At 67.2% G+C, this 24637-nt stretch overlaps 2 protein-coding genes across 4 annotated transcripts in view; both read right to left on the bottom strand.

Annotated features, from left to right (window-relative positions):
* THRAP3 (thyroid hormone receptor associated protein 3) overlaps positions 1-5546 on the bottom strand; it is a 33620-nt gene extending 28074 nt beyond the window's left edge. The window contains exons 1-2 of one of the 3 annotated variants that reach the window (XM_072885189.1): positions 5459-5546; positions 156-221 (exon numbers count right to left, since the gene is read on the bottom strand). The gene's annotated coding sequence lies outside the window, so the exon portion shown is untranslated. The remainder of the gene's footprint in view (positions 1-155; positions 222-5458) is intronic. The other 2 variants (XM_072885187.1, XM_072885188.1) reach the window with 2 other exon arrangements.
* A 791-nt stretch (positions 5547-6337) lies between these two features.
* MAP7D1 (MAP7 domain containing 1) lies at positions 6338-22247 on the bottom strand. The gene is given in 19 exon segments (XM_072885132.1): positions 6338-7011; positions 7094-7299; positions 7372-7489; positions 7619-7676; positions 7788-7841; positions 7967-8071; positions 8357-8516; positions 8586-8760; positions 8837-9096; positions 9193-9326; positions 9456-9598; positions 9740-9862; positions 11353-11463; positions 13076-13190; positions 13515-13678; positions 14379-14447; positions 14589-14914; positions 14916-15264; positions 22089-22247. Coding segments are annotated over 19 exon segments (2742 nt in total). The 5' UTR covers positions 22150-22247; the 3' UTR covers positions 6338-7000.
* Positions 22248-24637: the final 2390 nt, after the last annotated feature.

Raw genomic sequence — 24637 nt, 5'->3', positions numbered from 1 at the left:
AAATCATGAAGTTATTGTAAGCACAAGCCATCAGAACAGGCTATCCCTACACTCTGCTAGGCTACGAAACAAAGGTAGATGCTTGTCCACAGAAATCTTCTATGTATGGAATAAGCTTATTCGAACAGACAGTTTTCAGTGCTGTGTTTACATACCTTGTATAAGTCTCCCATCAATTATGTTTCTGAATACTGCTTTATTGGAAGCGATTGAACTCTCACCTAAGTAAAAAAGGGAAAATCAAATTTAAACCAATCAAGATAGTGGCAAATCCTCACATTTTACAAGCACAGGAAAGGATTCTGATTTTAGCCATTCATCCCAGCACCGCTTCCCAATAAAAAAAGGCAGCCAAAATTACTTAATCTAATCGGACAGTGCATACACAGATCCTTAACTCAGGAAGCCGATCTCATCTGCAGCCCTATAGGAGCAATCAACTGTTATAAATTACACAGATACACAGAGCCTGAAATAATCAGGTACACAACCCCCACAAGAGATCATATGTACAGCCCTCTGTTAAGGCACAAGTTAACATCATTAATACTGAGCCTAATTCCCTTGAGAACAGAATTTCAGCTTAACACCCCCCACGCCATCACCCTTTTTTTGCTCTCAGAGCAGAGAAACCTCTGGGGTTACCTGCCAAGCTTTCCTTTCTTCCTTTCACTCAACCAAAGGTAAAAGTGAAATGCAGGCAGCAGTGGAGAGGACATACACTGGGTAGCTGTGCAAGCTACAGCACCCCTTGCATTACAGCGTGGGCTTTTTTGGATTTTGTACAGCTACCTTACGCTATAAATCACGACAGGCTAAAAATGGCCAGATGACAAATTTAGAGACAAAATCATGAGCAGTCCATTCGCTCTTGTATCAAAGGAGCAATAGCTATGAGCAGGGCTTTGCAAAGAGGCCTCATTCTCATACAACGGGGAGAAACGTACAAAGTATTTTGATATGTGACAGGAAAAAAGGGCACTGACAGAAAACTCTTCCTTGGGTAGGAAACGACACCCTCACCCAAGGACCCAGCACTCCAGCGTTCCTGCAGCGAGGCTGGGTGTCATCTCTGTGAGCCATTATTTTTTTTTTTATGGATGCGACAGCTTCCGGTTACCATGGAATGAAACAGCGCAAACACAATTCTCAGCTGGCATGAAATGTAATCCCATGATTTTACTATTCATAGCTCTGACATGATAAAGCTAAATTAAGCAGGAACTCTTAACCTTCTCAAACCTAATAGCAGTGACTACCTCCATCATTTTGCCTCTGCTAATGCTCTATTTCACTGTGAAGAGGAGACGGATATTTTCCTTTATGGTAAGAAAGACTCCAGACCTACAAACCCAGCCTGTCACCCAGAAACAAAATGGCACCCACTTGTTCACAGGCACCGCCTTGGCGTGACTCCAGCAGGAACAGAGGAGACAAGGTGAGCTCTTGTGCCAAATCTAACACCTTCTCCTCATCTTGGGACCCATTACAGAAACCCACAAAGCAGCTTTAAGCCACGTTCTCCGGCTCGCCCAGCAGTGAGTGTTTGCTGAACAACAGTCTACCAGTACCGGAACAGGGGTCAGTTCAAAGCACAAGTAAGAGATAGGCTAAGCACAAGGTAAGCCGGCACAACCCCAATGCCTATCATTAGCTGTTTATACAGCCTAGCAGGATTACCTTGCACAAGCTCCCCAGGGAGCCAGAACAGCTTTTGCAATGAACAACACTATTCCTCTCTCTTTCAATGCCCGTGCCTTAAACTATATGGCTAAATATACAGCAGGAATCCTGCCACACAGAGGAACTCTCTGTACTATCGTAATTCAGAGGAAACCATACGACCCAAAAACCACGTTATTGTACTGGCACATGCAGCCATTAAACACAGCTCAGTATATTGTAAACTTTTCCAGATATGGAAAAAAGTTCAAGGGCTACATAGCTGCTTAAACAATTAACAAGTTCAGACAGGGCAAACTGTCATTTTGCAAAGACAAAGCCAAGTGAGCTAAAAAAAAAAGAAAAAAAACAATCAAGCTTCTGGCAAAAGTGCACTATTCTTTTAGAGAGAGCTAGTGATACAACTACAAGGGGAACACCACAGTTTTAGAATGAAAAGCATCCTGAGGCTTAAACAGTCCAGCTCAGTACTTCCTAGGCCTCTCAAAGCAAGATTCCTTTTACAGTAGAGAAAGTGGGAGCAGGTAAAAACAAAAAATTACATCTGCTGACTTGCATGGATTGTCACCTATTTTACATCCTGGTGTTTTATACATGTAATGTTTTTGTTTTCTAATAGCAACAACCATGTTAGAAGGTGTTCACCAGCTTTTCTGCAGCATACCAATCTCAAACACCTCACCCGTGAACCCACAGGGCACAGGCCTGGCTTGACCCAAATGATTATTTTCTTAAATAGTTTACAATGCTTTCTGGCTTAAATATGCTGGAGAAACCAGCAGAAACCAGCTAAATTATATTATCATAAACCTAACAGCAGAACACTCATTTAATTTACAATACACATGACAAAACTTTACTTTCATCAAAACAGAATTAGAAGAAGTTAAGATCAGGGGCACACGGCTGCTCTGAAATCCCAGCATAGAGGGAAACCTCTTTCCGGACAGCACTTACTGAAGCACTAAGAGCAGAACTGTGTTTTCCAGAGATACAGAGCTCGCAGAGAGACATGGAATTAGCAAGGAAGGAAAAAAGCAGGAACACACCAGAGCATAACTCAGCAGAAGCACAAGCGCAACTTCTGCAGACAAAGAATTACACGCAGAATGTGGGCATGGATTCATCGCAACACGCACCTGCCACCGCCAACACACAGTCTGTACGGACACGCTGCAGGGCAGCGAGATCTGCCACTACTCTAATGTATTTATAGCAAGCACCTCAAAAAGATACCAGGTGGACATTGCTATGGATGCCTCCCTACCATGGCCAGGTTGTTTCTTTACAGTAAATTAGCAGGTAAAAGCTTTCACCTTTTGATCCCCGGATAAAAAAGGATGTAAAAATGCAGGCATTTGAGTTAGCAGGCAGCAAGGCCTCCCACACCCTTGCCGGCAACGGCGCGCTGCCCTGCACCTTCCTCCTCCCCACGGGCAGGAGCCCCAGCTGAAGGGGAACGGTGCAATGCTGCAGCCACCCGTTCAGACTCCAGAACTCTGCAAGCCCCCTGTGCTGAGATCGCGTCATTTACAGACCACACTCTCTCACGTGTAATTAACACTGATTTTGAAAGAACATCTTGGGACACTAAGGCCTATCTGCTGGAACACTGCCTCGGGAGCAGCATTTTTAACCAGCAATGACAGCTTCTTAAGGACTTCAGAGGTAACTCTTAAAATTGACTTCTTATACATGCCCCTCCCTGTTCCTGCTAAAGTACAAACAGCTCATTCACAGCAGGGAGGATGTGAAACAAAAATATAAAGCAGGATCCAAAGAAAATTGAGACATAATCACAAGGCCCTACAGAGGATCCTACGTCACAAGAAGGTGCATTTTAGACCGCTCTCTACAGTAACTGCCTTATTTTATCCTCTTACCTGCTGTCAGATTGTGTAACTAATAATGCAGTTCACAAAGTCAGCCATTTCCTCACTCTGTGCTGGGCACCTGCAAAGTGCCAGAGCAAGTACACAGACAAACTACTGAACGCTCCAGGGGAAGGCACTGTTGTGTCTAAATACTCATTTTTTCTGTCTCTACAATATATTTCCTTAAAGGCAGCCTGAGAGGCTAAGCTTCAAAACATATTTTTTTAAAGGAATGGAAATCAGGTTATGCAATACAAACCCAAAGAACAGATCTCCTCTTCAGCCACAGCACTTGAGGGCAGCGTCCACACAAAAGGCACATTAAAAACACACCTAAAATGTCACGTTGGCTGTACCATAAACATTGACATAACTACCTGCCTTTGCTACTAGCGGGAAGGAATACTGCAAGAGTCCTTTGCAGAGAGTAACTGGATGATTTAATTGTCTGTGCTCTTTGGAAAGAGCATCCTGAAAATGTCCATTTGCTGATGTGACCCTGCAGCCTCTTACACACGCGCTCTGTGCTGACACTGCCGCAGAAGCAGCAGATAAAGGTTCTTCTCCTTCCACCCATCAGCTATAAGACAACCTATAACGTTTTCCAAACGGTTTTACATATTGTTTATTTCAATGAACAAATCTGTTCTTATGCCACAGCATCAGACACATCACTGTATACTTAAAAAACAAGAACGAGTACCCCACCTCCAACAAGTCCTGAGGAAATGCTGCTGCATGCACACCACCACCCACTCCACGGCTACGAGTCCTCACACACGAGCAAACAGAAGTGAACCTGCGCCTCCTAAGGCTGCTACACGGAGTACTGCTTATTCCAAACTCATCACGTCACCTTCTGGCACATAAACACACTCAAAAAGCCATTCATGAGGCAATTACAGTGACAATTACCTTGTGGAGACTTTGACATACATTTATAGAAACCTCAAACACATTAATCTCCCCAAAACAACCAGAGTTAGGGAAACAAGCCCTCGTCAGCCTGGTGAAAATGAAGATTCAGGGCTCACACATGCCTCTGTGCCACCGCAAAGCCCATTCCGCTGCATCACCTGAGGTCCTACCAAACTTCACTTTTAAACAAAAAAATGCAGAGCGGGGAACGGGATTGAACAAATCCATCCTGCCGCACCGAGAAGCGCACGGTGCTGAGCGCCGGTGCGTGAGCCCTGTGGGAGCTACACACCATCGGGCCCTCAGCCCCAGCTCACGGGGTCACGGCCGCGGCCTGCACAAGCTGCCACCGCTGCAAGCTGCCGCTCCCCCCAGCCCCGCGGGCCCAGCGCCCCCGACCGCCTCCCTCGGGAACACCGGCAGCGCCTCCCGGGCCGCAGCGGGCATGCGGGAGCCCCGGACACAGGCCGTGACCCAGCGAAGGGAGAAAACCTCCGGGGACAGGCCGAAGGCCCGAAGCGGGGGAGGAACCTCCGGGGACGGGGCCCAGAGACCCGGGCGAAGGACGGGAATCCCCAGGAACGGGCTGGGCCGGGACAGGGGGATGAGTCCTCGGGGACAGGCCCGGGCCGGCCCCGACCGGCCACGGGGACGCGAGGAGGCGGCGCGAGGCCTGGCCCGACCCAGCCACGAGGCCCCGCTCGGGCCGAGCCCAGGGCGGCCCCGGGAGCGCCCCGCGCCGCATTCGAGCCCCGCCGGGGGGGGGCCGCGGGGCCGCGCCCGGCACGTGGCGGCCGCTGGGGGGCGGGGGGCAGCGCCGCGCTAAGGACCGGGGAGGGGGAGCAAGGCCTGGCCGGGGTGGGCGGCGCGGCCGCGGAAGGCCCTCGGTGCGAGGCGGGAAGAGGGAAGGGGAAGAGGAAGAGGAGAGCCCGGTAGCGGAGGGCCGGGCCGGGCCCCGCCGCGCCGGGCCTACCCGCACTCACCGGGCCCCGCTCCGCCCGCGGCCTCCTCAGCAGCCAGGCGCCTCCACCTCCTCCTCACGCACTTCCGCTTCGCGCCCGCCCGCTGCCCGCCCGCGGGGGCTGCCGGGAACCGCAGTCCGGCCCCCCGCCGCGCTCATTGGCTGGCAGCGCCAGGCGGACTACAACTCCCAGGGGGCTCGGCGCGGGGGTTTACGTTATTTCCGCCCCCTCCTCAGCCCGCCCCTGGCGCCACGGGGAGGGCGAGGCTTCCGGCGGGGAGGGGCGGGGCGACGGGGGGGGGGGCCGGCCGGGAAATGGCGGCGGGGGAGGCTGGGCCCTTCGCTGGGCGGTGGCGATGGCGCAGGCCGCCCGCCCGCCCGCCGTCCCTCCCCGGTGTGGGCCGAGCCTGCTCCCGCACCGCCCGTCTGCCCGGTGCTTCCCCCGCCCTGGAGGGGAGCGAGGGCGCAGAGCAGCCGGGCGCTGGAGGGCCCTGCGGGCGCTCGCCGGCAGCCTGGGGCCGTGTATGGCGGCGCAGGCCGCGGCCCTCAGTAGCCGGAGGCCCCGGGCTCCCCGCGCCTGGCGGCGCCTGCCTGTTTTCCCCGGTCGCAGCTCCCGAGGGCCCAGCTGCCGGCCCCCGGCTCAGAGGCCGGGCCAGGGAGGGTGCAGCTCTCGGGCAGGGGCCTGCTGGTGCGCGGCGAGGGCAGCCGGGGTGAGCCTGCCGCGTCCCCGGGAGGGGAGCGGGGAGCTGGCAGAGCCAACGGTCCGGGCGTCTGCAGGGGCGAGCCCTGACACCGGGGTGAATTCCCCCCGCCGCTGCCGGGGAGCCAGGAGAGCTGCCAGCCCAGCCCAGCCCAGCCCAGGCAGCGCGGCTCCTGTCGCCCAGGGACGCAGCGAGGCGAGGGCAGTTGTCCACTTTTATTGTTCGCAAAGGTTGTCCGGATGCATAACACTGTCACAACGGCACTGAGAGCAGCGCGGTGCCGGCCGGGCCCCGGGCGTGCGCTCGGGTGGCACGGGGACACCCGGTGCACACGCAGACGTGCGTGGGGACGCGGGGATGGGGAGCAACCTTGCCCCGGCCGGGCTGCGGCCCTCCTCCCTGCGGGCCCCGGGCAGCCCCGAATCCTCCCACCCTGCGCAGGGCCGGGCCGGGTGAGCGTCCCCAATGTCGGGCCGAGCTCTATTTACAGTATTCACATACATTGTACCCAGCAAGTTAAATAACTACATTATTACACCACACGTCTGGGGCAGCTCTGGCAGGCTGCTAGGGTGGGGGTGTCAGTCTGATAAGGTGCATATTTAAAAAAAAAAAAAAAACCAAAACGAAATAAAAACAAGAACAAAGAGAGAAACCAGACGTCCCCACAGCAGGCAGGGGGCTGGCAGCCGCCTCGCCGGGGTCCCACAGCGCCCGGGCCCCCCGCGGCAGGGCCGGGTGCACGCAGTGGGCAGGGGGGAGCAGCGAGGTTTTTCTTCTGACAACAGCTACGGTTCTGCGCGGGCGTCCGGAGTGGGGACGTGTGCGGTGGCCCCGCGGGGACGTCTGCCAGGGCTTGGCCCTCACAGCACCTCTGCGGGAGGAGGGAGGACAGGGTGGTGAGACCGGGCAGCCATGGCATCGCCCTGGCCCCCTGTGTGCCCCCCGTCTCTTACCTGTGACCTGGGGGGGCTTGACCACGGCCTGCCTGAGGAAGGGCTCCTTGTCACCGAAGGGGATGATGCTGCCGGGGCTGCTGCCGTGGTGGGAGAGCTCCAGCAGTTCCTGCGACCCCTCCGTGCCCGAGAAGCCGTTCTCGTGCTTGCCGGGCTGTACGCCGTTCACCAGGGACGCCGGGGACACCACCTCCTTGGCCGGGGAGCTGTGGGGCGGGACAGCCGGGGTCAGCCAGAGCCCTGCCGCCCCCCGGCCCCCCAGCCGCCCCCGCGCTCACCTTGGCTGCAGCCCCTCGCCCACCAGACCCTTCGGCCCGCCCGGCATCCCCGCACTTGGCGTCTCCGTCTCGGGGAGTTCCTCCTCCTTCGGCATCAGCCCCCCGCGCTTCTCACGGCCTGGGGACATCAGCAGAGCCCCCACTCAGCCACGGCCCCGGGCAGCAGCCGGGCTGGGGGGGAGCAGGGCAGGGTCGTGGCTCTGCAGATCCCCGGAGGTGCAGCAGGCTGTGGGAAGGGGCCACGTACCTGGGGCATCCTCCTGCTCGGCTGCTTTCCCATTCACCACCTTCTTGTCCTCCTTCTTCTGCAGGGAGAGGAGAGCTGTGAGGGGCAGGGGCGGCTCCGGGCAGGGGCGGGAGGGCTCTGCAGAGTCCCCCATGTCCCCAGGCACCTCGGGACCAGGACGGACACCCACCTTGGCATCCGCTGCATCCGACTTGCGCGTCCTCTTCATGATCTCCTCCAGGCGCTGCGGGGCAGAGAGGGGCTCGTGTACAGCCCTCACCAGCGGTGCCTGCCCCGGGGTGCTGGGCAGAACCCCTCCAGGGCTCCCCTCCGCTGTGTCACACACCCAGGGGTGTCCCCAGCCCTCACCTTCTTCCTCTCCAGCCGCTCCTGCTCCTCACGCTGGAAGTGCTTCTCCCGCTCCAGGCGCTGCCGCTCAGCCTCTTCGCGCGCCCTCGCTTCAGCCTCTTCCCTCTGTGGCACAGCGGGGCGGCAGGGACGGATGGGATGGGGCAGGGACAGTGGGGACAGGCTGCTCAGGCGGCTCAGCACAGCCCTGCCCCATGTCCCCTCCTGCCGCCCTGGGCACCGAGGGGCCGCTCCTCACCCCTGCATCCCGCTGTGGTGGGAACCACAGGAGAGCATCCCTGCCTTCCCCCTCCATCCCTGCCTTCATCCCCCGTCCCACCTCTTCCTCCCCCGTCCCCTCCACCCCGCCTGCCCTGCAGCCCCTTGCCCCCACACCCCACCACCCCAGACCTGTCTCTGCAGACGCTCGGTCTCCTCCCGCTCGGCCCGTGCCCTCTCCCGGGCCTCGCGTTCCTCCTGCAGCCGCCGTTCCTCCTCCCGTTGGCGCGCCAGGGCCTCCCTGCGGGTCTGCTCCTCCGCCGCCTGCTGTGCCCGCTCCTCCTGCAGCCGCCTGTGGGGAGGGGGCCCTCAGCAAGGTGGGGGGCCGGGGCCGGGGGCCGGGGGGGGGGGCAGCACCCACCTCTCCCGCTCCTCCTGCTCCCGGCGCTCCCGCTCCTCGCGCTCCCGCTGCTCGCGGGCCTGGCGCCGCTTCTCTGCCAGCAGCCGGGCAGCCTCCTCCCGGTCTGTGGTGCCAGCTGGGGGTCTGCCCGGGGGGGTGGCTGGCACGGGGCCGGGGGCTGCAGGGGCCGGGGAAGCTGCGGGGCGCACGCGGCGTCAGTGCTGCTCCTGCTGCCCCCAGCCCCGCTGCCCCCCCAGCCGCCCTGTACCCACCTGCTGTTGGCTCTGCGGGCACCTTGGGGGGCTCAGGGAGGGCCGGAGGGGCCGGGCCCCGCTCCTCCTCCTTCCTCTCGCGCGCCTTCGCCTGGCCCTCCTGCTCCCCCCGCTCCTCCCGGGCCCTGGCCCGCACCTTGGGAGAGGAGTGGGCGCTGCGGGGCAGGGGCGGCTTGTGGGGAGAGCCGAGGGCCGGGCTGGGGGACGCCGGACGGGCTTTGGGGACGGCAGGGGACGAGGGACGGTTCTTGGGGCCGGGGCTGCAAATGGAGCAAGAGACGGCGTTAGCGGGGCTGGGGCACCCCCGTGGCGGCAGGGCGGGGGGCCGGGCAGCCCCCGCAGCGGCGGGTCCCTACCTGCTGTCCGCTGCGGGCAGGAGCCGGGGCTGTGCCGCTGGCAGCGACTGCCGCTTCTTGAGGCTGCGCTCGCGGGACAGGGCGCTGCGCTCCTTGGCATTCTCCCGCTCCTTCTCCTTCTTCTCCTTCTTCTTCTGCTCCGTCCGGGGAGAGACAGAGAGAGCGTCAAGCGTCAGCACCGGGTGCTCTGGCTCAGCCGGGAGCCACGCTATGCCCCGCGGCTGCCCTGGCCCCAAGGGGTCCCCACGGGAGGTGGCACTCACGGGCAAGGACTCGGTCCTGCGGCGCGGCGTCACGTCGGGGCTGCCGGCGGTCCCCTTCCGCCTCTCCCAGCAGCGGTGCTGCAGGCGGTGGTTGTGGCAGGGGCTGAGGGGGCTGGCGGAGGCCGAGCGGGGGCACACGGGCACTGGGGGTAGGAGTGACCACACCGTCAGGACAGAGCCGGCACGGCACTGGCACCAGCTCTCCGCTGGCTTCGGGCTCCTTTGTCCCAGTCCCCCGCCTGTGCCAGGACCCGTGTGGCCCCGTGCCTGCCCCGGGTGCTCACCCTGCTCCTTGCCGTTCCCAGCCAGCGTTACGGCACTCCGGCTGCGCGCAAGGAAGGACAGGGTGGGCGTCATCAGCCGGTCCACGATGCTGCTCTCCCACGGGCTCAGCTGCAAGCTCCGGTCTGGGGAGGGAGAGGGGCCCTTAGCGCGCCCGTGAGCCCCAGGCACCAGCCCTGGCCCCAGCCCCGCGGCCGCCCTCTGGGACGGAGCAGCCTTGCACCGAGGCCGGGGCACGTGCGTGGCCCCGGGAGTGCCCGAAGCTCGGCCGCACTGGGGAGGGCTCCCCGCTGCCCTGCGTGGCCGGCTGAGGCAGGACAAAGGGTTGTGCGGGTGCAGGCGTGGGTGGGCAGTGGGCGCCCACAGGATGGCAATGAGGCACGATGACAACACTGTCCCCGTGCCCCGCAGACACCCCAGCTGCGGTGTACCCAGAGCGGGCGGCATCCGCAGCGCCAGGGTGCAGTCCTGCTGACAGCAGCCCCTTCCAGCCCGGCCCCCTCCTCACATCCAGCGCCGGTGTGCACCCTCCCCGCGTCCCTGTACCGATGGGACCGAGCCCTCAGCATGCTGCAGCTGCCGCAGCGACACCGCAGAGCGCCCTCACCCCGAGGGAGCTGTGCCGAAGTCACCGGGCATGCCGCGGGAGCCAGGCCAGGCTGATGGCACCCAAGGAAAGGCACGCTGCCGGCTCCGCTGGGCACTGGGCTGCCACTGGCTGCCCTCCAGTGCACGTCGCCGGCACCAAACACCCCACAGGCGCACGGGAAGCACCCACAGAGACGGGACCCCTCTGCCCCTCTCCACCGGGGCCCCCAGTCAAGCCGGGAGCAGAACCCGCTGCCAGGCGGGGAGAAAACAGAGCCATGGGGAGACAGGGTGCCAGGTCCAGGTCCCAGGAGATGCCGCTCCCACCCGGGCGGTGCCGGCAGCCCTGGGTGCCTCTCCCCAGGCTGAGCCCCCAGCACGGGGCTGGCGGGAGCCGCCTGCGTCACCACTGCCTGCAGCCGCCCGCGTCAGCTGCTCCGGCTATTTATACCCGGCCGGGAAGGCGCGCACCCATCGCCAGGCAACCCCGAAACACAACAGCAGCCCCGGCGCTGGACGCATCCCTCCGACGCGGACGGCAACCTCGGGCAGCTCGCCCAGGGCCAGGACGACCTCGCAGCACCCGATGCAACACCGTGCCCGCAGCGCTTCATGGCACCCGGCCCCGGGTGCCTGTGAGGACAGGCGTCATGGCGGCGGGCACCGGCACCGTGCCCAGCCCCAAGGAGGGTCCGGTGACAGGCAGCCCTGCCCTGCGGCTGCATCTGCACCCATCGGAGCTGCCCTGGGGCAGGGAGCCAGGGCTCCCGGTCCCTGTCCTGGCACCCCACGGGGCTGCCACCACCCAGCCGCTCCTCCTCCTCCTCCCAGCCTGCACGCAGCCTCAAGGAGCCGCCGGCTGGCTCCAGCCTCCTCCTGCAAACAGCAAACGGCTTCTCCTCTCTCCGCGGGCACCGTGCTGCAAGGCAGGGCCTGGGGACGGGGGACCCTGGCCTCGGGGGTCCCCAGCGCTGGGCGGGGGCCAGGCTGTGCCCCCTGCGCTGGGGCAAACGCAAAGGGCTCTTACTTCTACTGGGAGAGTTCCAGAGGGTGGCGGAGGATTTGGAGAGCCGCTTGTTGATTATAGAGTCGACGTGTTTGGGGAGGTTTACAGCGGACACCGAGCACCGGCTCGCACCTGGAGGAGGGAAAAGACACAAGGGCATTAAGGTCCCGGGGCTGGGGTCAGCCCCCCCGCATGCAGCATGCACGGCCGTGCCGGGGCACTGGGGCAGGAGCAGGAGGACGCGGCACAGAGAGTGGGGCCGGGAGATGCTATGTCCAGGGACACGACGCACGGCACTGGCATCCGGCACAGGACAGTGCCCGAGCCCCGGGGGTCATGCTGGGATCATGCAGGGATCTCATCCTCAGGGAGCCAGGGCGGCTCCTGGGCCCCGCCACGCCAGTCTCCCCAAAAGCAGTCCTCGGAACCGGGACCCGGGTGGCCAGGGACCTCGGCAGCACCGGGCGAGCAGCCAGCCCAGGGGAGCAGGTTGAGGGCAGCAGGTCCAGACAGACATGGGACAACGCTCACACCGGTGCCGGGTCCCTACGGCAGTGCCAGGCAGGTGCTGGTGGCTGGCAGTGCCTCCACAGGGTGCCGGGACCCCTCCGCCCCGGCCGGGCTCCTCTGGAGAGAATGGCCAGAGGAGATTGCTCCTGGCAGAGGCGGCAGCCAGGAGATCGGCAAGCAGGAGTGCCAGCAGCAGCTCCGGCAGCGCGTCCCACATGGGAAGTTGCAGGGGAAGGTGTCCCCTTGCTGGACCCTGCTGGGTGCTGCACCGCAGACACACGGGTCCGTCCCTGAACGTGCCACAATCCACAGCCGGGCACACGGTGCCCGTACGCACAACCCGCCTGGGCACAGCTGGCCACACAACACCTGTACGCACGGCCTGGCCAGGCACAGCCGGCCACACGTTGCCTGTACACATGTGGTGCCGGGCACAGCCAGGCACACAACACCGGTACGCACAGCCCCAACAGGTACAGCCGGGCACATGGTGCCGGTACACGCAGCCCAGCCACGCACCGGGGCTGCCGCAGCCGCCCCACGGCACAAGAGTACTGCGTTCAGCTCTGGGGCCCCCAACAGAAGAAGGACGTGGACCTGTTGGAGCGAGTCCAGAGGAGGGCCACGAAGATGATCCGCCGGGCCAGCTGGGCTCAGTGCTCCCGCTGTGGGGCAGTGGGCACGGCTTAGCCTGCAGCAGCCGCCGCAGGGGCACGGCACGGCCACGGACACCCAGGAGCACACACAGCCACGGTCACCCCCACGTTGGGGCTGGAGGCACCAAGCGCTGCCCCCACCCAGCCGGGGGACGAGGGGACGCAGCGCAGCACAGACCCCAACGAGAGACGGCAACGGCCTTTTACGGCTCCACAACCCATGCCCAGCTGCCAGAGACGCGGGCAGCGTGGCCGCGGCATCCCCGCGGGCAGCCAGGGCTGTCCCCAAGCACGTCCCTGCGCAGAACGGTGACCGTGACGCACAACCTCCAGCTTACGCCCAGCCCGAGGGACACGGTGCCACGAGAGTGGGGAAAAGCCAAGGGACCCCATCAGGCCCTGGCACAGCCCGGCACAGCCCGGGGTGACGGCAGCGCAACCCCACAGCAGAGTGGGGCCGAGCTGGGTTCGGGGGGTCTCGCCCTCCTTGCACAGAGCACCACAGAGCCGTGCCCAGCCACCCCCGCTGCCAGCAGAGCCGCGGGGCCCTGGGTGCCCTCGCCCAGCCCGGCACTCACCGTCCTTGTGCGCAGGGGAGCCGTGGTGCAGGGCCCCAGCCCAGGACCACCGCTGCTGCCGGATCTCTGCCCACGTCTTCTTGGCTGACCGCTGGATCGCCGCCTCGTAGCGCTCCTGCCCGAGGGGGAGGGACGGGGTGAGGCTGGGGGCTGGGGGAACGGGGCTGGGACCAGCCAGAGCTGCCCAGCATGAGGATACCGCAGCGATGGGGATGCTTGGAGGGACACGGGGCAGTGATGCCCGCCCTGGCCAGGGCACAAGTGCCCAAGGAGCTGGGCACCACAAAGGTTCCGCACCATAAAGGATGTGCACCGTGGAGGACGGGCACGGTAGGCAGCTCCCGAAGTGCTGCTGGAGCCACAAGGTCTCCCCAGGGAGCGCAGCCCCGCTGTGCCGCCCCGGCCCCCGCCCGCTGTGCCCGTGATCCCCCATCCCTACCTTGTTCTTCTCCAGCTTCTGCCGCTGCCGCTCCTCCAGGACAGCCCGGCGCTTCTCTGCCTTCAGCCGCTGCTCCTCCAGGCGCTTGCGGCGCTCCTCCAGCTGCTTCTCCCGCAGCAGCCTGGCCTTCTCCTCCTTCTCCAGCCACAGCACCCGCTTGGCGGCTGCGGGAGGGAGCCGGGGCAGCAGGGTCGCACCCAAGGCACAGCCCCAGCCCTGGTGAGCCCCGCGGTCGGGACGCGTGTCCGTGCCGGCAGCGTGGGGCCGAGGGCTGGCTCCGGCCGGGGCACACGGTTGGGCTCCCCGGGCGCGCAGGGCAGGCGGCATCGTGGCCGGCCGGCGAGGGAGGGGTTTGGGCGAGGACAAAAGGGAGGCCAGGAGCCCGCCGAGCTGCGCCGCGTCGGCGAACAATGGGGGAATGAGGGTGGAAAGAGCGCGGGGACAAGGAGGCCCCATGCACGGTGTGGGGGCCCCGCTCGCCTGCTGCCCCAAGCCGCTGCGGGGCTGCCTGCAGCTGCCTGCTGCTGCCTGCACAAGGGAGAGAGATGGGCACCCATGCAGCTGGTGGCACCCACACAGACCGGGGAGCACCCATGCACCCGGGGGCAGCCGGACCGCAGGGGGCAGCTGGGGAGCGTGGCAGTGGGGGCCGCGGCGTGCCAGGGTCAGCAGCATGCCGGGGGGACAGAGCCGCCGGCACAGCAGCTCCTGCCCGGGCTCAGCTCATCGCAGCTAATGGGATTGCCCGTGACCCAGCAAAGCTCCTTAGCTCCTGCCTCCCCCCCCCCCGCATCCACTTTCCCTCCCGGCACGCGCCTGGGGGCTCGCCAGCCCTGCGTCCCCCCCGCTCTCCCCGCCCCATACCCAGGTACTTGGCCCGCTCCTCGCGTCGCTCCTTCGCCTGCTTGTGCCTCGCCTGGGCTTTCTGGGCATCTGCACCGGGAGATACCGTCAGAGCAGCACCCGGACCTCCAGCCGCAGCGCTGTGCGGGCACCAGCCGGGCATGGAGGCAGCGAGCAGCACCCGCGGGGTGCCAGCATCCCCGGAGCACCCTGGCCCCCCCAGGCACCCACCTTGCTTGGGCCTGGGGCTGGCAGCAGGAGCCGGCGAGGCTGCAGCCGGGGCGGGGCGGTCGTTCCTGGGGGGCACGTCCTTCGAGGGCCCGGCCACGCCACCCAGAGGGCTCTTGGCATCGGAGGGGGCCCCTTCGCCGGCAGCCGGGGCCGGGGGATCGCTCCCACGGGGCAGCGTCTCTGCCGGGCAAGGGGCGGCGGCAGCAGGGATGGGGACCGGCTGGCCGGCAGCGTGGGGAGATGCCTCTTCTTTGGGGTGCTCCGTCACAGGGGGCCGGGGAGGCCCAGGGGGGGACCTGTCACACCATGGGGGGACGGTCTCTGCTGGGGGCCACGGCAGTAGGGATGGGGGAGACGGGCTGTCCTGACGGCGTCGCGGCTGGAGGGACGGGTCGGTCACACTGCAGGGTGCTGCTCTCGGGGGCAGGCGTCACGGCTGGGGGGCAGACGGGCTGCCTGGAGGGGGTCACGGCTGCAGGGACGGGCGAGACGGTCTTTTCGGAGGGGGTGATGGCTGGAAGGACGGGCGAGACGGGCTGTCCGCAGGGGATGACGGCTGGAGGGACGGGTTGGTCCCGCTGCGGGGGGGTGCGCTCTCCCTGCAGGGCGTCCCCGGGCGAGGGGGGTGGCGAGGTGCGGGGGGGCACGCTGTCTCCCATTGGGGACGGTGGCTTCCCTGCAACACAGGCAGAGCAGAGCAAACGGTCACTCAGTGGGGGAGCCCGGGGCAGCCCCCTCCCCCCCGAACACAGCCCTCAGGAGCAAGGCTGTCCCCGGCCGCAGGGGCTGGGGACAGTCCCCAGGCTCCCCCAGGGAAAGCAGCGGGACCCCCACCCAAGCCCTGCTGCTGCCCCCGTCTCGGGGGGCACCCACGCCGCCCCACGCCGGGTGCCAGGCACTGGGTGCACAATGCACAGAGGGACCGGCCGGGGCTCTGCCAGGCACCGCCGCCACAAAGCCGCCCTTCTTCCCCCAGCAGCTGCCGCCCCGGCCCCACCACAGGGGGACGCGGGGACGGAGACCCCACGCAGGCACGGGGACCCACGCGCTTCCCCGCCGCTCTCCCCAGAGGATGCGGGGCCGCTTCCGCCAGCGCTCGCAGCATGGCCGGAGGCAGGATGGGCGCGGGCCCCGCGGCCTGACGTCACCGCTCTGGCCCATGTCCCCCAGCGCCGCGCCATGCCGCGGCCAGCCGCGCGCAGCCATGAACTCATGGCCCAGGAATGCACACGAGGCCGCTGCCACCGCCGCCAGAAAACAGCCCCCTCCCCACACGGGGCCCGGCTGCTCGCTGCCCTGCCGTGGGGCAGGCGGGGGGCACGGTGCCTGCTCTGTGCGCCCCGAGGGGAGCAGCCCGGGGAATCGCCCCCTGACTCAGCCAGCCCCAGGGGAGCCCGGCAGCCGGGGACGCTGGGGGACCCTGCTGCATGCACCCGCGCTGGGGACGGAGACACGGTGCCAGCCGCCCTGCAAAGCCGCAGCACGTGCCCTCTGCACACGGTGGATGTGCCGGGACCACCCGTGGTGACCAGCAGCGGTGGTCCCCCCCCGCCCCGGTTAACCAACCCTTTGCAAACGCATCTTCGGGGCGCGTGCCGGGATCACAGCCCCGACCCCCACCCAGCGGGCAGCACCCTCGCTCCTGCCCAGGAACGATGCCCGACCCACCCCAGGGCCGCGGGCACCTGGCTCCAGCACCATGGGCACCACCGCAGCGCGTGGCCCCAGCTCCGGCGGCGTGGGACGGCGAGGACACCGGTGACCGGCACCCGCCGGCCCCGGCGAGCAGCTCTCGCGGCAGGGTGATATCGTGCACCGGGCTTGGCCGTGTTTGCAGAGCTCTCCACAATCTTTGGTGAGGGGCAAAGTGTGGGCTCTGCAAACACGGGCCGGCGCCGCTCCTCCACCCCACGCCGGAGCCCGCCCAGCCCAGGGGCAGCCCCAGGCAGCCAGGGAAGGTGCCGCCAGCCCCCTCTGCGCCGCAGGCATGGGTGCACCCCAGGTCCCATGGTCTCCCGGCACCCACACCGGGGCGCAGCACCCACAGCAGCACCTGCCTGCCCAGGGAGGGGCTGGGGGTCCTGCTGAGGCCCCCCAGCAGGCCAGGGCTCGTGCCAGCAGGGTTCACCCACCCCAGGCTCCGTGGGGGACACAGCCAGCCCTGGCCGCCCCGCAGACCCGCGCAGCCTTCCGGGTATTTTCCGCCGCAGGAAGCCGGCCCATCCCCTGGCCCTGATCCTGCACATCCCACGTCCCTGTCGCTGTGCCCCGCGAGGCGGCCATGAGTCTGTTGCGTGGCCGGGAAGGTGCCGGGGCTGCAGCTGGGGGCTCCCCCGCCCCGTTCCCCCAGAGCTGCCCCAGATTGGCACCCACAGGCAGGGGGACTTGGCAGCCCCCAGGTGCCAGCTCTGAGGACAATACCCGCGGTGGCACCACATGTGTCCCGGCCGGGAGCAGTGACCCCCGGGAGTGCTGCGGTGGCACAGCCGGGTGCTGCCCGCGGAGCCGCCAGCTGAGTGAAAGCTTCAAGGCCAGGCTGACGCCCCCGAGCAGATGGAAATACCTCCCGGGACCCCAGACGTGCGGGGAGCAGTGCCGGGGGATGGCGGGTGCCTCCTGCCACCCCATGCCACCGGGCACAGAGCCCCCGGCGCAGCCCTGGGCAGGATCCATCCTGCCCCGCCGGCCAGAGGGATGGCAGCACCCGTGGCCAGGGCAGGGCTGCTGGGCACGGCCAAAACCCCTGCGTGCGGCTGGGGCCAGCCCTGCTGCCATCTGTCTCTGTCGCTGCTCCAGCGCAGCAGCTGCCCTGAAACCCAACGCTGCCTGCGCCCAGGCGGCGCGGGCGTCCCCTCTCCCCCGGCCGGGGCATTCCGCAGGGGATTAGCTCCCTGGCTCCCAGACATGCAGGCACGGCTCCCCTGCAGCCCCCAGCCCCGGTGAGCCGGCACAGCACTGGCCCCACTGCTGGCACCAGGACGGTGCCGCACCCAGCCATGGGCCACAGCCCTGGGGTGAGGTGCTGCCCCTCGACGCCGTGTCACCCAGCCCATCCCAGCTCCTCCCGTGGGTCCATGTGGCATCAGTGCCCGTGCCACCGAGCACCACCGGCACCTCCAGCCCGGCACTGCCTGGTGCAGCGCTGCTCCGTGGCCAGCACATGGCTGGGGATGCTCAGCCAGGCAGAGGCAAATTGCCGGTGCCGTGAAGCGAGAGCACATCAAGGCCCCGGGGGTGCTCCGGTCGGAAGGCGAGCAGCCCTCATTAACCATCCGCCGCACATCCCTGCAGGGCGCTTCCCACAAGGGCGGGGGGACACCCGCCTGCTTTAACCTCAGATCCCCCCATCTGCCGTATCCTCATGTTCCTGCTCTGCGGCACGGCCGGGGCCCGCCACGGGCTGCTCCGCGTGCCGTACCTGCCCAGGGCCGGGGGCATCGGACGGGGCCCACCCCTGCCCCAGGAGGAGAGGAGAGCAGGGCTGGTGGGTGCAGCAGGGGCCCATCAGTGGCCGCTGCAAAGCCACCCAGAGGGGCGGGTGTCACGGCACCGGGCCGGCAGACTCCGGCCACCCTGGCCATTGCACAAGTCCCTGCGATGCCCAGGGACAAGGTCCCGAGGGGAACCCCAGCCCCGAGAGCCACCGCCGGCTCTGCAGAGCTGCTCCCCGCAGCCCGTGGGGACACCCGTGCGCCCAGTGCGCCCTCGGGCCCTTCCCCGTGCAGCTGGTTTCCAGCGATCTCCCCTGGCCTTGACGGCAGCCCGGTGGCCGTGCCAGAGGAAGGGGAAGGATGCGTCCCTGGGGCCTCTCCTCGTTGCCAACAGGTCCTGGTGCTGAGTGAGGAGGCAGCCGGGGGTTGCTCTGCGGGTGTTGGTGTCCGGCAGGGAGAGTGGCTGCCCGAGGCCCCTGGAGTGCCGTGGGGTGCACAAAGCCCCAGGGGTGCTCAGAGCCCTGGTGCTGCCCCCGATCCCACCCCGCCTCGCCACGTCTCAGATGTGCTTTGGAGCCGAGCCCTGCCCTGTCCCACCCTGCTCCCGGGATTCCCCTCACACCTGGATGACAGGGACAGTGCGCAAGCGTCCCTGACATGTCCCCGGCACGTCCCAGCTGCGGGCGCAGCGCTGACGCACACCCTCGGCCCCAGCTCGCATGCATGGGCAGGGAGAGCAGCAGCAGCCACAAGCACCAGCAGCCCCGCACCGCAGGGGTGGCCAGTGCCACCCTGGCAGCCGCCAACAGCAATGACACCCCGTCCCCCATGGGGGTGTCCCGTGGTGCTGCTGCCCACAGCCACCCGCGCCCTGGCCCCGGGCAGCACGGGTGCTGTAGCCCGAGGCTGGCTCCTCTCCCTGCTGGCTCAGACCCAGCAAAACGCAGCCGGCAGCACCAGGGCAGGTCAGGCATCATCCCACGGTGCCCCACACGCTGCCCGCAGCCCTGCTTCGGGGACAGGCCTCCAGGGCCAGGCAGGAGCAGGGCAGGAGGGGTGCAGGCAGCAGGGCAGGAGGGATGGTGCAGCTGGATGCCTGCAGTGGGTGCCGGGCAGGAGGAAGGGGCACGGCAGGGCATTGCCCACCCGGCTGGGGCCATGCTGCCTTTGCACCCGCTCCTGGAAGGGCTGGTTTGGGAGGGGGCTGCACCCACTGCCCAGCCCCCGCAGCACGGAGGACCAGCCCCCCTTCCCGGGCTCTGCACCCCCTCGAGGCACTGGGATGGGGGAGCGTGGGGGCAGCCATGGGAAAACCGTGCCAGCCCCCGGCAGAGGCCGGCGAGCTCCTGCGGCTCAGCACTCAGCCGGCGGTGACGTGCCAAGCCAGAGAGCAACAAGGGGAACTTGGGAGACGGGATCTCGTGGCCAGAGCGGGGCCAGAGCCGGGGGGTTTCCAGGGTTTAAAATACACGCGGAGGAAAGAGCCCGAGCTGCTGCTGCACCCCGGCACCCCCACGGCAAACTTTCCGTTTGGCTGCGGTCACGGCACAGCCCCAACAGGCCGAGGGCAGGGGCAGGCAGCACCTGCCTGCCATCCATCTGGGCAGCGCCGGCAGCAGCGACAGGAGGTGCCCTCGTCCTTGGGGCGACCCGCGCGGAGCCGCCAACGCCAAGGGCGGCCGGCCCAGCCGCGCTCCCAAAAACCTGTCTGCTAGCATCATCCTGGGAAAACAGAAACCTGGCTTGAAGGCAGGGCACAGGGCTCCGCGCCTGCCGGGACCCGGGCTCTCGGGGAGCAGGTGCCCAGCACCTCCGAAAAATAGGTCCTGAGCTTCACGACGCGGATGGGGGCACCTACCAGGGCTGGGGCCGTGCAGGATCCGGCTCCGCTCCCAGCAGGCTGCCTGTGCTGCCACCCGTCCCTGCTCGGAGCCCTCCAACGAGCGAGAGCTGCGCTAACTATTTTGGACATGGCACCACGGGACTGTCACATCACGGCTCCGCACGTCGCATCACGTTGCTCTGACGGTTTCGCAGCAGCGGCTCTGCTGGCGTCCCTGCGCTGGGAGAGCTCCCGAGCTGCCTGCTCCCAAACACAGGCGCTGGCGGGCAACCAGCTCGCCCTGCACCCTCCCTCTCCGCCGCGCCAGAGGGAGAAGGGCTGGAGAAATCAGGGGGCACCCGAATAAGAACGAACCCCTGCCTGCTCCCTGCCCCGGTCCCCGCTCTCTGCCCACCCGTGGGGCGGCATCCCACCCGGGCGGCTCCACGGGGCCGCGCCCTGCCCCGTCCGCCCTCTGCGAGCTCCTGCCCCCCCAGCACTACCGGCTGCCCCACACCGCAGTGGGTCCCAGTCCCTGCAGTGCACCCGGGAGTCCCCGGACGTGGCACCCTGGGGGGGCCGGGGGCTCCGACCCGTGCTGGGCGGCGAGAGAGGGAGCAGCCCGGGCTGCCTGGCCACGCGGGTGGCCCAGACGAGAAGGATCGGGGACGCTCCCCGGCGCAGGACACGCTGCGGAGCCCCCGGCGCTGCCGCCGTCCTCCACTCGCGGCAGAGCGGCAAGGGCCTCCCCGCGCCGGGGGACCGAACGGCCCGGGGGACCGAACGGCCCGGGGGGCCCGGCCGGCCGCGGGAGAGGCCAGCGAGGCCGGGAGCGGCCATCGCCCTCCGCGGGCAGCGACGGCACCGGGAGGGAAGGAAGGCGGCCGGGCCGGCTGCGGAGGCGAGGAGCGGGACGCAGACAACATGTCCGCGGCGCAGGACGCGCCGCTTGGGCAGCGCAGCCGGGGATCCGCGGCCGGTTTGGTGGGGAGCCACTGATAAAGGGCGAGCGGCATTTCAGCAGCGCCGGGAGCCGGCAGCCATCCCGCCCCGCCCGCGGGGCCCAGGCGGCCGCGGCCGATGAATCACGGCACGGCGGCGGGCACCGGGGCCGAGGGGGAGGGGAGCCGCCTCTCCTCTTCCTCCGTCGGTGGGAACAGCTCTGCCGCGGAGCCCTTGCTTAGTCACGGCCCCGCGCCGGGAGCGAGCAGCCCGGCGGGGCCGACGAGCGCTTGGCTGGAGCCCTGCGGGGAAGAGCCAAAACCAGCCCTCGCCCCGGGGCTCGGCCCCGCCGGCCGCTGCCCCCGCCAGTTCGCCGGGCCGGGGACGGGCGGCAGAGTTCATCCAGGGGCAGCGCCGGGCCGGGCCGGGCCCCCGCGGCCCCGCGGCGGGGGCGAGCGCAGCCGGCCCGGGGGGCAACGCCCGCACCCCTCGACCCGCCGGCAGCGGCCCCTGCCCGCACCTCGCCTTGCCCCCCGGGACGTGCGCCCTGCTGCGGGACGGGCCGCGGCGGGGACCCCCGGGCCGCCCACGCCCCACAGCAGGAGTGGGGCTGCCCGGGCGGGCGGGCCCCCCCGGCCGCGCCGCAGAGCAGGCAGCCGGGGCAGGGCGGCGGGCAGCCGGCACCACTTGCGGCAGCGGGGCCCTGCCGCCGGGACCCCCGGCAGCAGCACCTGGGGGGGCTCGGGGCCACGCCGGCATCGCCCACCGGCTGCCGGGGAAGAGCCCGGGCAGGGGCAGACGCCGACGCCCCGGACCCCCCCGCCCGCCATGGCGGGGCCGCCCCCGGGAGGGCTCCCCAAGGGCAGCTCCCCTGCACCCCGCCGGCGCCGGCTCCGTCCCACCCCAAGATGGAGGGGCCGTGCCCGGGCTTTGTCCCTCCCGGGAAGACACCCCCCCAACCCCCGCCCCGGCCCCGCGTACCCCGGCTCCTCCACCGCCTCCCCCGGGCCCCCGCCCCGCTCTGCCGCCCCAGCGGCTCCGCGGGAGGCCCCGCCGCATCCTCCGGGCCCGGCCGCCGCGGCATCCCCGCCGGCATCCCCCACGGCCGGATCCCGCTCCCCCACGGCCGGATCCCGCTCCCCGCCGCGGCCCGGCTCCCGCCTCCCCCATGGCCGCATCCCGCACCCCGACTCCGGCGCGGCCCCGCGGTGCGGGAAGGGGCCTGGGCGCCCGCCGCTGCCGCTGCCGCTGCCGCTGCCGGAGCCGGAGCCGGTCCCGGTCCCCGTCCCCGCCGCGGAGCCTTACCCTGGGCCGGCTGGGGCTGGGGCTGGGGCTGCGGCTCCCGCCCGGCGCGGCTCCTCTCCATGGCGTGGCGGGCAGGCGCAGAGGGCTGGCCCAGCCGTGCCGAGCCGAGCCGTGCCGAGCCGCGCCGCCCCGCTCCCCCCGGCCCGGCGGGGGAGGACGCACGGCGCTCCCCGCCCCGGCCCCGGCCGCGCATCCCGCCCGGCCCCGCGGCCCCGGGCTGGGGGGAGCGGGCAGGCAGGGGATGCTCTGCCCGGGCTCGCCTCTCCTCTGCCCCAACGCGGCCCCGCGGCCCCGGCCCGGCACCGCGCCTCTCCGCAGGGCTCCCACTCCCGGGGTCTTGGCCGCCCTCCCGCAGCCAGGGCTGGGACCCCACGCCCGTCACCCCGGCCTCAGGCCTGCCCTGCTGCCTGTCCCTGCCGTGCCCAGCATCCCCCCCACACACACACACGCGCAGGCTTGCTTGGGCACTCGCCCATCTCCGGCCCCTCCTCTCCCAGATTTTGGGGCTTGCACCCACCCTTCCCACTCCCCACATTTGACGATGCTCCGGTCACCTGCCAAGCGCTGGCCCTGCAGCAGACACCCCCTGACCCCCCTGCGGCCGCAGCCACGGCCAGCACCGCTCGGATCAGCTGTCCGATTTCCAGGCACCCCAAAAAGACATTGATTTCCCGTCCCGGAGCCCCACCTCGGCTGCTCATGAGGCCTCGCAGCTGCTTCCCCCACCACCCACCCGTCGCACGTGAGCCTTAGTCACCGCCAGCAGCCGCCCCCCACTCCCGGGGGCGAGGGCTTCGCCACCACACATCCCACCCTGCCTCCATAACAGGAAGGTAACAAGAGGCCTCCCCTGCTCCCTGGGCAGGAGCAGAGGCCTCGGCTCAGCCCCGCTCAGGGGTGAAACTCCTCTTGGCCTTGCAAGGAGCAGGGGTGGGCCTGGAGCGCTGCCCCGGTCCCTGCCCCATGCAGCACCCCGGAGCAACCAGGCATGGGTGCCTGCCTGCTGCAGTGGCACATCCAAGGGCATGGGAGATGTGGGCAGCCGCAGCAGCTGGGGGGGAAATGCTGCTTAGGGCATTGCAGGGGCAGCAGGAGCCAGGGACGTGTTGCTGTTCACCACGCAGCTGGCCCAGTCCAGGCATCCTGCAAAGCCCCCATCTCTGGGTTCTCAGGGACGTGTTGATGAACAGATTCATTTTTCTGCAGGCAGCGCCCCGTCAGAGATGCCTATTTTGGGGATGATGTCACTGCAGGGCCAGGAGATCCCCTGCCACCCATCCTCCCTCACCTACCAGGTAAACAAGTTTCCCGAAATCCCAGCCCTCTCCTCCGGAAGCTGATTCCTCTGACTCAGGGGACAGGGAGCGGGCAGGAGGGCTCCTCGGCAGACAGGGCGGCCCCACTCTGTGTCACTGGAGGGGTGGCTGTACGCCCCAAACACCCCAGAGCCCCATCCCGCGGCTGAGCCATCTCCCCACAGCCCCTGGCCGCGCCGCCCGCCGGCTGCTCGCCCGGCTCAGCCAGAGCAGAGGCTTCCCCGAAACTCCCAGCAGCCTCACCCGCCGGCTGACTCCCTGCCGGGGAATGCTGCGCGGCCGAGCCACGGCTCTGGGAGCTGTGCAGCCCCAGGGGGATGGCGGGGAACAGGAGTGCACGTGGCGCAGGAGCGTGTCCCAGTGAACCAACAAACACAGGGGACACCTCGGGACACGGAAGGGGAACAGCCCCGCTCGCACACCTGCATGGCCAAGCCTCCGAGGGGGCTGCGGCAGCCCCACAACCCCTTATTTCCATGGCACACAAGGGATCCAGCAGAGCGGGGCCAGGGCCACCCCATGACCTGCTCCATGGGTGCTGGTGGGCGGCTTCCACAGTCCCTTTGCCTGGCAGGGCCACAGCCCTGTAGGTCCCAGCGGAGGGGGCAGGGGGGCCAGCAGAGCATCGCCCAGAGCGGATGAGCAACCCGGGGCTCCAGGACAGGCTGGCACCAGGTCCAGCCATGCCCAGGGTTCTTCTCCCCACCACGGGGCCAGCCTGGAGCAGGAAGCACGGTGAGGAAGGGGCAACCGCAGGCGTACAGGACCTGCGGCCATGCTCCGCTGGTGCTCCCGGTGTGGGCAATGATGCAGAGGGCTCCTGGCTGCCGTGCCAGCCCGAGTCGATGGGCTTATACAAGCAGAGCATTTATCGATTGCTCTGCTGCAGGCAGAGCCCTGCTGTGTCGGGGTTCCTGGGTCCAGCCCCCCTGTTCCTGTGGTGCTGGGAACAGCCGCCCTCCTCGTGCTGATGGAAAATCCGATGAGCTCATGACGAGCATGCCGCCCGGCCCCAGCAGCTGCATGCCCCAGAGCTCCCCGTGCTCCTCAGCCCCTCGGCGTGGGGTACAACGCTGCCACGGCTCCCTCGGGCAGGCCTGGGGAGGGGGCTGCACCCAGTGGGCTGGGGCCCGGCCACGGCTCTAGCCCCCGCAGCGTGCCCAGTGCCTCACCCTGACACTGCCTGCGGGGAGCCAACGGGGTGCCAAGCACCCCAAAAGGACAATTACAGCC

The sequence above is a fragment of the Ciconia boyciana genome, chromosome 21 (genome assembly GCF_034638445.1).
Source record: "Ciconia boyciana chromosome 21, ASM3463844v1, whole genome shotgun sequence".
In the NCBI taxonomy this organism is placed as follows: Eukaryota; Metazoa; Chordata; class Aves; order Ciconiiformes; family Ciconiidae; genus Ciconia; species Ciconia boyciana.
Note: the sequence above shows the minus strand (reverse complement) of the source record. Positions and strands in the feature narration are given on the sequence as shown.